The sequence below is a fragment of the Ciconia boyciana genome, chromosome 1 (assembly GCF_034638445.1).
Source record: "Ciconia boyciana chromosome 1, ASM3463844v1, whole genome shotgun sequence".
Classification (NCBI taxonomy): Eukaryota; Metazoa; Chordata; class Aves; order Ciconiiformes; family Ciconiidae; genus Ciconia; species Ciconia boyciana.
In genome coordinates this window covers 60645876-60660949 of record NC_132934.1, presented here as the reverse complement: position 1 = coordinate 60660949, position 15074 = coordinate 60645876, and the positions used below count along the sequence as shown (strand labels likewise).

The 15074-nt window shown below is 44.6% G+C and overlaps 1 protein-coding gene across 1 annotated transcript in view; it reads right to left on the bottom strand.

Moving 5' to 3' along the window:
* SYN3 (synapsin III) overlaps positions 1-15074 on the bottom strand; it is a 206733-nt gene that overhangs the window by 31683 nt on the left and 159976 nt on the right. The window contains exon 10 of the mRNA XM_072870318.1: positions 2484-2546. Within this exon, the coding sequence (XP_072726419.1) occupies positions 2484-2546 (63 nt within the window). The remainder of the gene's footprint in view (positions 1-2483; positions 2547-15074) is intronic.

Sequence of the window (15074 nt, the reverse complement as noted above, 5' to 3'; positions counted from 1 at the left end):
TACTTTGGCTAATAGGTTGGTTATTTTATCCTTTGTTTCTTCAGTCACTGTTTTTATATAAAACATGACATGATGCAGGTGCTTTATTAACATTTACTTTCTTACACTCATCTAAACCAAAAGCAGCCTCTCTCTTTTCATATTACGTATATTTTACAGCTAAAGACCTGCTATTTCCTGCTATCATCTCTACTTCTGAAGACCAATGCAAAGAAATCCTTTAGCTCTCTGTATCATCCTTATCATCACTGATTACTGCTTTTACATTATGATGGTTAAAACCACCATTATGTCTCCTGGACACCATCCTCTTCTGAATTACTTAATTGGAGGTTTGATTTTTTTTACCTTTAAGTGTTACTTTTCTAGTATGCCCATAGTTCTGCTTACCTGTATTTCTCCTGATATTTTCTGTGGTTTCTTTCTGTCAGCCCCACCTGGGCTTGAACCCTTGTTTCATGTTGTCTTGAAACCACACTGAAACCTGTTACCTGTCTTTTAAACCAATTGACTTGTTCTTTATTTTATTTTCACTTTCTCTCTTCTCTTTTTGCTCTATGCAATGAAATGCAGTGGGACTTCAAGAAGACTGATTTAATGAGTCTCAACTTTCCTTCAGGCTGCTTGTGGCTGAAGAAGGGCCCAAACTAAAACCATAAGGTCAACAACCCTTCCTTCCTGTAACTTCCCCATCTACTGAACAGAGCAGTGTTGAAACTCTGTGCCCAAATCCACATCCAGACTTTGCTAGTAGTCCCTAATTTCATAATGGACTAAAGTAAACTTGGCCCCAGACCAACTCTTTCTTCTAAGATGCTGGCTGTCAGCCTATCTTCATCTGGAATGACTTCCTACATAACGCCCTTGTACCACTGCGTACAATTGTGCTTGGAGTTTGAATAGAGACCCTCTTCCCCTATAACTTGTGACAGCAAAAATCAACATCATTAAAGAATAAAATGGGAGAGAAAGTGAGAGGTGGAAGAAGATCTGGAGTCTGGTGCAGAAAACAACAGCTCAATATTCTGCTGAGAGTTTTGTCTGGAAGCAGTGTTAAGGTTGGGGTAGTTTTCTCTGATTCTGCCCTCATTTATGTAGTCCTTTGTGCACAAGAGAGACACATGAAGCCCTCCCTGCATTACAGATGAAACTACAGAGCAGTCAGAGACATCCAGGACTGCAGGGTCTCAAGGAATTTGAAACCTTTCCTCAGGGAGAGGTTTCTTCCTCCTGGTTTGTCCTGGTTGGATTTTGCTAATGAAATCCTTCCTAGGGATGTATTCAGTGGCTCACTCTACCAGCAGCTCTAGGCTGTCCGCATGTACTCTAATTCAATGACACCTCTGCCTGTTTAACGTATGCAGCACCAATATTTTAACAAACATTTCCTGCTTATTTAAATGTTTGTTCTTTGATGCTGAAAGCCAACTCCACCACTGGCCCAGGGATCTGTGCCCACTTCCTCTCCAGCAGCTACCATCCAGACAGGGGAACATTGCAACCAAAGCAAGAATGATTATGAGAGCTTCCATGTGCAATCCAGGAAGCCAGAAAGGACTTCTGTTTCCAGAGTGCAAGCAAACAAGCTGTACCAAGTTTAAGTTCGGTGTACCTATATATAATTTTCAGGCAAACTGTGAGGCTGGGAGAAGGTCTGTCTGCTCTAGGGAAGCACTGTGACAGGGGTATCAGTTATGAAGTTCTGTACCACCCATTTGGATTCAGAGATAATACATCAGCATTTCCTACTTCTGAACAAATCAAGTTTTAGACAGACAGGGGATGCTTTTTTAAAAGGTATAGGCAAGAAAGAGGAGGCTAAAGTGCAGCAGGAATGTGCTGGCGATGACTCACTGAAAGGGGAGCCCAGTCACCCCAAGAAACAGGGGCTGGTAATTCACTGGAGGAATAAAGATCCCAGAGAGCCTGGGAAAAACAAACAGGTCCTTCTGGGGAGTGAACTGTTTTTCAGGATTCCTTGGCAGGCAACCAGCCACTCTGCTTTGTAAGGTCTTGTTCTTCCTTGCAAGGAGGAAAAAAATAACTGAAGGGCTCCCGTTTTATTGAATAAGGTCATCATAATGCGCTCAAAAAGACCAGTGCTGGTGCTCCTCATTGTGAGAGCTATGAGGTATAGCTGCACATTACAGGTGCTTGAATAAACAACATTACCACTTTCAGGAGAGGAGAAAATATATAAAAGACGAGCCTAATGACTTCAGCCCAGCCAGCTTTTCCCCCACTCTTCACAACCCCCCTTCCCGCATCCCAGACAGCCTCCAACCCAATACCACTGCCTGTCTCCGAGTGCGTGACAGCGGAAAAAGGCCTTTTCTCCCACAGGAACAGCCAGTGCAACCCAGATAGGCTGTGGGGAGGTTTAACCCCTTCGCTGGCTGGCCACATGCCATGTACGATCACAGGAATGCTGTACCACATATATATCTGTTTCCTGAGCTACACATATTTTTCCTTTTACTTACCTTCCCCATTCCAGCATGCGCATGTCCCAGCTTGACCACTACAGGGAAATTTGGAGTTGTGAGCTGAAAGACAAAAGAAGGAGCTCTTCATCAGTATTTCTTTCCAGCCATTGTATTTGAAATAGATTACTTTTATTTAGTAGCTTTTATCTCCTTCCTGGATGCTGATGGGAGGATTAAAAGGTCAAATAAAGATTGTCCAGGTGGTAGGACAATAAGCAAATAGCTCTTCACTGGGACCCATATGATTGAAAATGGAGACCAGGCAGAATTCCTCAGATCTGACCCACTTTTGCTGCCCGATAGCAGTAACTACTTTTGCTGGAACACTTTTGCTGCCTGATAGCAGTAACCTCTAAAGCCTTCCTATTTTTTCTCATTGCTTTTCCCACCCTGTACGTATGGATGTGTGTACACTCATATGCATGTAAAAAAAGCTGCACCTGCAAGCTTGAGTAAGTGAACACTTTCAGATGCTGAAAACATCTGAACTGTGAGAAAGACAAGGTTTGTTTGGTTTTTTTCCACATAGACTGCTTTGGCCTTTCAAGTGAGTGTGAGCAGTCCCTCAGCAGCTCCCATTCCCCTCCCATCAGCAGTGGTGGGGGCAAGGAGAGAGGGAACAGGGACCAAGCCTTGAGTACAACACACAAAGTCCATCTATTCATAAAGCCTCTTCCTCTGTTCTCTAACTTCAGGGGTGGGTATAGGGAATAAAAGAGAACAAAGAAGGGCTGGAATCAGCAACAAAAATAGAAAAAATTATGTCATGTCTTCTCCCTGGCTTGTGTTGTGTTTACATTGGGCAGGGTCCTGCCATCTGAGCCATGCAAGTGCATCTTAATGCACATATGGGGTTTTACTTGGAGAACTGCAAGTATCCTCTCTGCCTTCTATTTCCCAGTTTCATGCTCATGCAAGGATTCACTTGGAGTGATCGGCTGAGAGCCGGGTGGCTGGACTGGTAGGAAGTACACATGCCAGGAGTAACCAGGATATAAGCACCACACCTCCCCTACGTACCGGTTGGTCCATTTCTACACCTCTGCTTGACATCCCTGTGATCTTCATCTTGTCCTGTGCTCCTGATTCTTGTGATGTAAATGCTATCCCTTCAGTATGTAACCTGTTATTTTTTATTGCATATTTCATTTTCTTTAATAGGAATTATTTTAAAAGACACTTTTTTCTTTACCTAAATACCTGAAGCGATGAGCTCTATTCATTAAGCAGTTAACCTGGAGATCTGGCAATGGGAGGGAGTTGAATTTTGACAGATAAATGGCTCTCCTATTTATTTAAGTTTGAGAATAGACAAACAAATTGTTCTTGTGCTAATTACCAATTGTCTTTATGGACAGGCAGGCACTACGCCCTAAAGATAAAATGGTGCTGTAGTCTCCATCTGTGGCAGCTTGCTATAAATAACAAAATTAGTCATGAACACTAATATCTTTTGCTATTCAGCTGCTTATGTAAAGAAATGTCACAGGAGAGGGGAACAGTGAGTGCATCATGTTCTCAAAAAAACTGTGTCACTTGTGAGGACCTTCTTCAGACAAAGCTGAAGGATCCTCTTTGGACCACAGAAGGGCACACAGCTGCAATAAATCACAGTCCTGGTACAGGCAGGGACCAGCACCCGCTGTGTCAGAAGAAGAGGCAAGAGGTTGTGATAGGTGGCCATCCTGAAGCCTCACAGTTAAGCAATGTCCAGGCACATGATTTTGTGCTCTATTTCCCCTTTGCCTGTCTAATTCATTGTAAGAGCCTGAAATTTAATTTGCTGCTAGCATAAATGAATCAAAATGGAGGACTGCACCTGAGGCTTACTGAAGATAGGGCTATGGATGGACTGTGCCAGGCCTTTAATGCTGGAAGGTGAAAAGTAACCTAGCAGTTAGGGCACCCACCTGCTCAGGCTCTGGGAGACCTGGCTCGCTTCCCAGCTCTGTCATCCATGCCTCATGCACACTGTTTGAGCCAAAGCGCTTGCAAGCCCCGGCCTCTGTTCCCTGTTTGTCAGCGGAGGCGGCAGCTGTTCCTACCGCACAGGAAAAGCAAGCTGCATGCTGCAAGCCGGCCTGATACCCTGGCAAGGAGGCCAAAGAAGTGTGTGGGATAGATAATGTTATATCACCAGCTCAAAGCAGCCAGAGGCAGGAAGCGATGTCTCTGCTGCCCCGCTTGTGTGCCCTGCCTGCAGGTTTTGCTGAGGGAGCCTGGCTCGAGCATGGGGCCTGGGAGTGGGAAGCATCTGTTTTCCTGTGTACATGCAAAGAAAGTTTGGGATCCAGTAAACAACCCAAGTTTACTGCTAGCCTGGAAGAAACCACCGGCAATGACAGCGCTCTGCTCAAACCTCTCCCTTTCTCTTTGCTTCTTGGAAACATGAGCTCAGCTTTCTTGGTAAGGCTTGGCCTCGTACCACGTAGGGGTGACCAGCTGGTGCCAGAGCATGCTGGAGTCACAAGCCACTTGGGCTGGCCATAGTGCCTGGGGCTTGGGGTGAAACACAGATCCAGACACTGACTATGCGGCAGCCTCGCTGGGAGAGCTGCAGCTCTGGGGAAGCGCTGACGCATGTTTGCCAGGAGTCTGCTTCTGCCACTGAAACCCCACCAAATTCCCATGTACATGGACCTGCCTTATGGAGGAACCAATGAGAGAGAGCAGCACATGCACTTAGCTGATAAATCCATTTTATAATGGATTTATCCATTTTATAATGGATTTATCTAGTGACAACGGAGTGCATTAGTCTGTGCTGAAGTTAAGTGGAATCAAAAGCTTTCAATAGTCCACAGGACTAAAGCAACCAGAGTCCACAACCGCCCAATAATGGAACTAGGAAGCCCTTGCTGAAGAGGTGGAAGTAGGCTGAACTCCACCACAGTCAAGGGAGATATTGCCAGCTTCCACCAGAGTCTTGTTGGGACCCGAGTCCCATTTCTGTTGCTAATAAGGTGGCCAGCCAGCATACCTGGCAAGCACTCAGATGGATAGGGAAGCTGAAGGAAGGGAGAGGGTATTATACACGCCACTATGAGGCAATTCACACACATAAGTGGTGAGAAGTTCTGGGGGTGGCCACAGCAGCCACAAGGGCAGACCCCTGAGGTGAGCATTTACACGTACTTAGTCACAGATTTCCTGGGAAAGAAGATGCATATAATCAATGGCAGAGTTTAATAAGAAAAGCATGTTTTTACTGAAATCATGCAAAGAAATATGTCTGTGTCTTTCTATGTGTTTGTTCATGTGTTGAAAGGGCTTTTTTTTTTCTTGGAAAAATGAGGAAAAACACTTTGATGCTTTTAAAATGTGCATGAACTGTTGACAGGGCTGGTATAGATGATGTCTGCGGGTTTTGGGATGGGACTGTAGCACTGCAGCTAGCTCAGTGATCAGACGCAGGGTGTTAGTTCATATGCATAACTCAACCCTTTGAATTAAAATCCTATAAATGTATTCCCAGATGTTGTCACACAAAAGCCTTGAGATGGCAAGGCTTACATATGTGTCTAGAACTTGGTGTATGAAGATGCTTGTTTAGAGTCAAGCATGAGTTTGAATCCTGAATTAGGAACTCAGCAAAGCCATCTTTGGTAGGAGGGAAGGGAGAGTCATGAAGTTATTTCCAACTTACAACACTAGTGGCCCAAAGTATATCATTTTAGCCCCTCATTTTAAGGGCTCTGCTCTGTGTGTAGTGTCGCTGCAAAGATCACTTTGCAGTTAATCAGTATTTTGACACTGGTGTGTAAAAGTGAGTGCTGGTATGCATACATTAACCTCTATTTGAAAACACATGGCTGTAAACTATGTTACCCTTTACCCTCTGCCCCTCCTGTCCAACAAATAGTGAGGTTTTCAATACTTCTTGTAAATATATTGAATATTTTCTGTATTTACTGCCGGTGGAGCAGTAGAACAGAGTTGGATATAAATTGATCTGAAGGGAGGAATCTTAGATGAAACCTGATCTATCCCATGAATACAATGCTTTCCACTCTTGTTTCACTGACACCCTCAAGAGAGATGCTGATCTTAGGTCTGTTATTTTGTGTACTGTCCTGTGGTCCATAAACAATGCAGAATGTCTCTTTTGATTTCCTCCTGCCATGTTTAGTTTTGTGCATTAGTTCACATTATCCGTCTCATTTCATACGATGCACTTCCAGTTTCCAGTATTATTCTTTCTTCTGCAGAGCCTTTCCTGTCAATGCTAAAATGAATAGTCCAGGGTGCAATGACATCATGGATAATATTAGGAAGGATTTGGGGAGGTGGGAGATGAAGGCATTAAAGCTTTGGTCTCTTGGCACCAGTATTGTATTACCATAGTGTCTGTTGTTTTCAATCAGGCCAGAAGCCCCCATAGCACAAGGTATTGTAATTTTTGCTTCACCCTTCCCCCAGAAGTAATATTGTGATTTTTTCAAGCTTTTATACTCTAAAACTGACCTTTCTGTTTATTTAGCTGCCTTTACTTACATGATGACAAAGTCTGTTCTGGGTGGGCACCTAATGGATTATGGGAATGTTGTTCATGCACTTGAGAGCTAAATGTTGAAAGTAATGGTAATGTGTGTGGCACTTCCCTGGTGTCAATTAAGTTGGAGGAGCAGTGAATATATATGATTTCCTGTAAAAGCAAGCAAGCCGAGTCAAACCTACAGGAAAGTAATGATGTTATGACACGATGTCATTGTGTTTATGGAACTATCTTACTGAAAATCTGAGCTGAAGATCAGCACTGGTTGCATGCCAGCCTTGCCAGGCATGGCAAAGTCAGGGCTGTATAGTGAAATATGGAGGAGAAGCAGTAGTGCTCCCTATTATTCACTTACTCACTCACGAGTCGATGTAATCACCAACTGCATGCAGCATGGCTCACTCAGTGGATTAATACTGTGGTCCCAAGGAGTTTTGTGGTGGCCAATGACTATGACAGACAAGTCCTTCCCCTCTGCTGTTTACCAGATCAGATATAGTGTAAGAAACAACAAGCAACGATGGGAGAATATGTTGAACAATAAGAGCTGCCAGCATTAACATCTGTGCTCTATTAAAGACACGTGATATGGATTCCTTTAAAACACACACGTGTGTATTCATTACTGTATTACAATTATAGCACAATGAAGAAAAAATCATTAGCTGGGGAAAGAGGGCCTATGCTTCCAAGCCAGCTGAAGTAAATCCTGAGGAGGAGTAGGTATCCTCAAGGGTCTCCGGAGGAAGGAGGAGATAGGGGTTATGATGAGAGGAGTGATGAGACACTTGTGACAGGAGGAGTTCAATAACAGCCGGATCAAGACAGCATTGTATGAGGTAGGACCAGAAGCAGTATGGTGATTGACAGATGTGATGGCAGCTGGAATACAACAGTGCTCCTTCTAGCAGAAGAGGAGACAGCATATCATTTTAGGATGGGTTAAGTTTTACAGAGCTTTACTGAGCTGGGGTGATGAAATCAGTGCTGTGGACGAGGTGGCTGATTTAGTCCACAGTAGTTTTAGTAGTCTGTAAAGGAGGCTTGTAAAATCAAATGGGAATGAACTAACACACTTGATGCAAAGGACTGTGAAGGCAGAGGCCAAAGTTTTAGTAAACAAGCAAGTTTTGGAGGTGGCGTAAAGAAGAGGCAAGAATGAGGCTGCTGATTACAAGGCTTTGGGGGAGAAAAAACATTCAGTTGTTTGAAGGGGACCTCACTGCTGCAGGCCTGGATATCTGTGAGAGCAATGGGAGGACCAGAAATGAGTGCAAAGCAAAGGGTTAGATTTAAGATGCTTTAGATGGATGGACTTTTCATTTTATTTAGCACTGGAGCTGAGACTTCCAGCTTCAGACAGGAATGAACATAGCAAGTAACTAGATGGAGATACAGCATAAATTAATTTGTGCTTCTAACTGAAGTCAGCAGTGCCTTAGGGCACGAAGATTCTTCAGGGTGGTAAAAAAAAATATCCTTTGATTCTATCATTGCTTTTAAAAAGCACAACACAAACAAAACAAAAAAAAAAAGAAAACCCAACAGCAACATGACTTAGTCCCCACATCCTTGAGTAAACAAACCACAAACCAATGTTTCAGGGCTCCTAACACTTGCTGTGGTTAGAACTGGTCATGGAAGCAAGTGGAAAGGGTTAAGCACAAAACGGAACTTTTTGTCATTAATTCCACCTCTAATGTTACTTAACTTCTCCTTTATTTGACACAGGATGCTTTTGTGTTCCCAGTGGTCCCTCTCAGCATTTGGAGGATAAGAGTGTGAGCATTTGATATTATTCTCATTCCCTTGGAGCTTCAAGTGTGAGAATTATATGAACATATCCAGACAAGCAGATGCTTAGCAGAAAAATAATATCGTATGTGTGTGTATATGTGTGTGCATGCTTGTAGTCATACACATATCTAACAGTCCCGGTCAATAAATCCCCATTACCACATCTTGAAATACAGGCAAGTTTTTTAAAGGTTGTTAGAAGTACATAGAAAAATTTAATTTCTTAATGCACGGTGTTCGCTTAGCCAGTATTTTGCAGTGTTGCCTTTAGGGAAGCCTCTTGTCTTTCCTAGCTCGCTAGGAGAGTGAATACATTCCCCCAACTCCTGATGTTGAAAAACTGTTAGAGTATGTTTTGTGGGATGCAGTGGAAGAGAAGAAGAAACTCTTGAGTTTCCTCTCCCTGCTGACCTGAATTGGGTACATTTTGCTGTGTTTTTCTCTAATTAGAAAATTCCGTTCCCCATGTAAACACATTGTAGGGGGAGGGACGGTGAACACCAGTTGTTGACAGGGTGGTGAACGCTCTAGGAATTTTCTTTTGATGGGTTACCTTTGGCAAAACGGTAGCGCCTAAGCTGTGATAGAAGTTACAAGAAGGAGACAAAGGGGAAAAAAATGCTTTATGAAGTTATGCTGGAGTCTTCAAAGCCATTTCTCTTCCGAGAACTCCTAAGGTTCACGAGACGCTAGCTGACAGAGCTCTCTCTTCACTCGGAAGGCTTGACTGTCCCTTTTTTGGGGCAAACTCTGAATTCTCACTGATTTCAAAATGAGCAGCATGGGGTTTCTTTGGAGAGAACAAAGCTTCCCTGAACTTCACAGTGGAAAACAACCTTCAGCAACAGGCACTGCAGGAGTAATTAGGTCTCACTGAAGCAAATCATTCCCCTGTTACTGCTGGTCTCTAACCTCACCATGCAGTCTGCTGCAGGTGCTTTCCTGTCTCCAAAGGACAAAGTGAATATGGTTCTCACCCCAGCTTTTACACAAAGTGAAGCTGCGTGCCCTGACTGCAAAGCTCAGGAGAATCACACACGACTACAAGGGCTTGGTCGTGATTTCACAACCTTCTGTAGCACATTTGAGAGTGGTGCAGTTATGTCAGTGTAAAATGAGAAGCGGCCCCTGGGCTTATTAGTACATTAATCAAGAAATACTCTGCCTGACACAGAAATGCCTCCTAAGTTTTATTGTAAGTCTCATGCTGTTGTAACTGTGCCAATGACCCTGTGCGGCCTTGCCTGACATTGCCATGTCAGATGCTGGCAGGAAGAGGGCCACAAGCAATGAGCCATGGATGCTGCCTAGTACAGGGAACAGGATACCATGGTCCACTGGAACATTCGAAATACCCTCTGGGCTCCGAAAGCTGTTGGGCAATGGATCACTGCCTCCTTCCTTCTTGCCATTCTTCAGCGCTCAGAGCTATAGAAATAGTGACACGGAGAACCAGGCTGGACTGGTTTTGAAAGATCCTTGTTTTATTTTTATAATTTTTTAAAAGCACAGCTGGTAATCTTGATTAATGCTCCAGAACATAAGGGACTTTGGACATAAAGAAGAACAAGGAACATGGGAAGTGTCACCCTGCAGCTGGCATCTCAGGCTACGTCTATGCTAGTAAATAGAGCAATGCCATAGCAAGGACAACGGCCCTGAGTTGCCTATGCTGTTAAATTGTTAGACTGATCTCTGGCATATTCTGGGCCAAGCCAAATAACCTTCGCCCAAACAATTCCCAAGCACAACATGGAAACCAGCATAAGTCTGCGGCCATACCCCATAGGATACTTTGGAGGCTATGAGAGTCTGGCTGGGGTTGGACCATGCCAGAGTTGCCAGACAACAGGCCTGGCACTGTGTGGTTTGCTGCTGTTAATGTAGCCTCAGTCCGTCTCACAGGGCTGAGCAGGAGAGTAGTTTTGATCTCACATTATGCCCTATCTTTGTGCACTCTCACATTAGTGTTTTATTTCGGTTGTACAGACGAACGGTCTATCACATGTGGCCATATGTCATACCAGTCCCATATGATAATTTCCACTGATGACCTTTTTGAGACTGAATTCGTAGTGTGTGCATTTTTCACCTACAGCCACAGATATTTGCACCACATTTCTTTTGTCCACTGACCTGGAAAGTCCTCACATGAGAAATGTTTATGCTATGGGCCCAGTTTGTCCTATTTTACAGCCCGATATTATTTTCAGCATTTTGAGCCCTTAGGCTCATGCAGGAATTCAAATACTTCACTAATGTGGCCTGGCAGTGAGATACACATCCCCTGCTTTTTGTGCTCTGGGACATAAATGTGGGGAGTAAGTGTCTCCAAAGCCTTATTCCATGGATCTACCTCCTCCATGGGCTGAACGTGGAGTTGAACACTGGCAGCAGCTCTTCTGAACCCTGAAGCTGTTGTGGCATCTTTTGTAGGCACCTAGAGCAGGTGGGGGCCAAGTATGAGCCTTGTTCTTCCTACATCCTCGTTCTTGTGCTTCACAGTTTCACGTTTCTTTCTCCAGATAAAAATCTTCTGTGTTTATCCAGGCTAATTTTTGCCTCATGTCAGAGACACTGAGGACATGAAAGGCAGCCATTGTATCCTATGACTGAATTAGCTCTGTGTCTCTTGAGATTTCTTAGGAACTTTCAAATTACATGTTTTTGGTAGGAGCCAAAAACTGTAGGAAGGGCTCTATTTCACCATCTCTCCAAATTCAGCAGTTGCTTGGGGAAGAAAGTGAGGTCCCAAAGTGCAAACTCCATATTTTCAAAGCTGAAACTGTCCTGTTTCAATGATTCTGTGAATGAGCACTAATTAACTTTTATTTTTAATCCGAAGGGGAAATGAAATGTTTCCAAACTGTAAAAGGGAAGTTTTTCTGACATGAATTTTATTTCTCCATGTTTCATTCTTGAGGCTTTTTGAGATTTTTGACTTTGGGTTAGGGAAATAATCTGAAACCTTGAAACCTCTCAAGAGCTGAGAAAACCTTTTCCTACCTAGGCTTTAAGGGCATGAGCCCACAATGGCACCACATGGGTATTTGTCTCCCTCTTGTGGCTTATTCCATGAGATAAGATACAATCCCGCTCCACCTGTTCGCTAAAGCCATTAGAGCTTCCAACGAAGTGGAAGAAACGCATTCAGTGGGTGTCCTGTGTGACTACCCTATATGCAAACTTTGTCTGCAACCTCTGTGTTGAGGGACAACCTCGTTTGCCATTAGGAGTCAAAACCAGTAGGGGAGTCGAGCAGGCTCCACACAGGACATAGGCAGAGTTATTTTCATCTGGGCCTGGCTTCTGTTTACATCTTTCCCAGCTGTAACAAGAAAGGGGCTCCTGAAGTGAACGCATTCAGAGGAAGACAGAAGAAACCACTGTGTGGATCAGCCTTTTTCATCTCGCAACCACCACCTCAGTCAGCGGCATTTTTCCCCTGCTGAGCACAAGCATTAATGTACCGCAGGCTGCAGCGGCCAGGAATGGCAAGCAGCAGGAAGCAGAGAAATTCCTTTTGGAGTAACACATAGACCCTCTTCTTTAGCTTGGGCAAGCCTGGAGCAGCAAAGGATGCTGTGGTCTCCGTAAGCCCACTCCTTCTGTTTTGTCTAGAGAGAAAGGGTTCGCCCTTTACTGGAAAAAGAGGTGGGGACCTGAGCTGATTTCATCTGTTAGGCAATATCTCCACTTCTCTGGGATAAATGAGACAAATGTGAGTGAGCTGCTCCACGCCCAGTACAGAAAGGTATTTGTTTCTTTCCCAGGCACGTTACTGAGGCGGTCATGGGATCCAGGTAGGATTTTGGAATGTGGGCAGAAACCCACATGGAGGTAAATGGGCACGTGCCCGAAAGAAGGGCATTGGGCTCACCAGGGGAGCTCATGCCTGGCGCTCTGGCTGGAGGCAGTGCCAGGCACAGGAGGTGAGGCAAGAGGAGCAGAGGCACCAGTCACCTACGTTGTCACCGAATGCACTTCCTTCCATCGCTGCACGAGCATTGTGCTCCCTCACAGGCGAAGTCTGAAGCTAGTCCGGAAAGATGGGTACTTGTTTCCTTATTACAATTCTACCTCTTTTCTTCCCATCAGACTTCATGCCATTAAATTATTTTCCAAAACTGGTTGCTGAAGTCTTTTAGAGTGGTCCTGGCTTTATTTCTCATGGAGGTAGTGCCAGCACCTCAGAAATGCAGCAGCTGAACTTCTCTGCTGAGCTTTTGTGCTGCACAAGCAGTTGTTATCAAAAAAATATATAGACCAAATTTCAGGGGAGTGGGAGCTCCTTTTAAACAACAACAACAAAAATCTTTGCACTGACAAAGAAGAAATGTTTGCTCTCTCAAAGAAGCTAAATCATACCTCAGTCTGTTTAGGACTACTCAAAACCTGTAAGGTAAAACTTAGTCTCATGTGGGAGAAGCCAACTGGGCTTTTCACTTTTTCTTGGTTTTGTTTCTTAAATTCTGAAATCAAAGAGAGTTTTGTATACACTTGTCCTTGCGGGCTTCTCAAGTGATGGGTTTTCACCCATTAGTTGTGGGTGGGACAATGAAGAAAACGTTCAAAACTTCCCATACAGAGGTGGCTCAACTAATTCCATGCTCAGAGAGGAGCAGGTTTCCAGGCTGTGTGCCTGTGCACTTTTGGACTTCAGTAGCAAGAATCTCTGATAGTGGACCTTGAGGACAGAGTACTATTTCATATGCATTTTGTAGACAGCCCTAATTAGCTAAATTAGTTTGTCTGCATCATAAATGTAAAGCAGCACACACTGGATTTGTCTCTAATTGTGGCATTGCTGTGGTGATGGGTTGCAGACTTTTTTTTTTTTAACTTTCTCATTAGTACTTAGCTTTAGGCATTTGTGAGAAACCACAGCCTCCAAAAGCTCCCACTCCTGTCCTCTTAATTTTGACTCACAAGGTTTTAATGGATGAACAGAAAGCAAAGAAAGCCTTTGGTTCTTATACCATTCAGCAAACCTCCGGCTGGCACTGGCATTGTTTGGGAACCCTTGTGGGGATGAAAGCAAACTCTGTACAGATGTGGCCTCTTCTGAGACCGCTCTTTGAGGCCTGTTGATTCTCAGAACAAAAAGCACGTGAGGAGGGTGACTGGCAGGGGATTTCCATGGAGCGCTCAAGTGAAGTTATTTTAAACTGATCCTGCACCACACAGGGCTAGTGATAGTCCTTGGTGGGAGGGGTTCCCAAAAGCACGAACGCTGCTGTGACCCTTTGTATGCAGTGAATTTTTTCCGTAACCTCAGTGGGACCAGAGCTGGCAAATCCGCTCCACACTGTGGGACACTGCGTGGAGATCCTCTGGGCTGACAGGCTCATGAAGCACATCATGATGCAGGCTCACCAGTTTGGAGCTGGGAAATGTAGGGCTGGATGAATGTGGCAAAAAAGCCACATGTAGATGGCTTATGCAGGGACAGCTCGGGTGTTTCTGTTCCCAGGCCTTTCTAGGGAGGGAGAGGGGCTTTAGCATACATGGATCTGTCCGCTGGGTATTTTTGGACCTTGGGCTCCACCCGTGAGAAGTTAATGGGGTGAAGCCATCTGGTTGGGTATCTCTGTGCCTGCTGTGAAGACATGCTCGCGGAGCACTTATGACAAATCTTGTCCTTTCTTCCTCAGCCCTCACGTAAGGAGTTTATGAGGCATGATATGCAAACCCTGCCCCATGAAAGGATTAACCAGCTCTCTGAAACTGGGAGTGGTAAATGGGGTCCCTCCTGAAACAAATCCCACTATGAGTATGACCGCTGATTAAAGTGAGGCTTTGGATGGTAAAACTGTAACTGGGGCAGGAAATTTGATTACATCCATCAATCCAGCTGTCTGACTTCATGCGTCTAATGCTATCCTGAGCTCATCACTATGGCAGCATGGCATCTCACATGTAGAGACTGAAGCCCTGGCCGTGCTGAAGGCAATGGGAGTTAGCTCATTCATTTTGACGAGGCTATGGTTTCTTTTGCAATGTCTGGTAAAGAATGTTTATCTCAAATTCCTCTCCCACCCTGAGGTATTTTCACTGTTTTATTACTTGATGATGAAACTTTTAAACAATCCTGTGAGGATGGCCTTTCATGCCCGAGGTTGAGGCTGACGGAGAGCAGGAGGGCAGCCAAGAGGCTGCGGTCGGTCACCCAGCTTGTGACGCAAGGTCCCAGGAGGATGCGGACCGAAGCTGCTGCAAGGCATCCCTGCGGCAGGGAGAAGCAAGCTCTTCCGGAAACTTGGAGCAGTGCTGGGAAAGCTTGGAGAGCAGGGAAG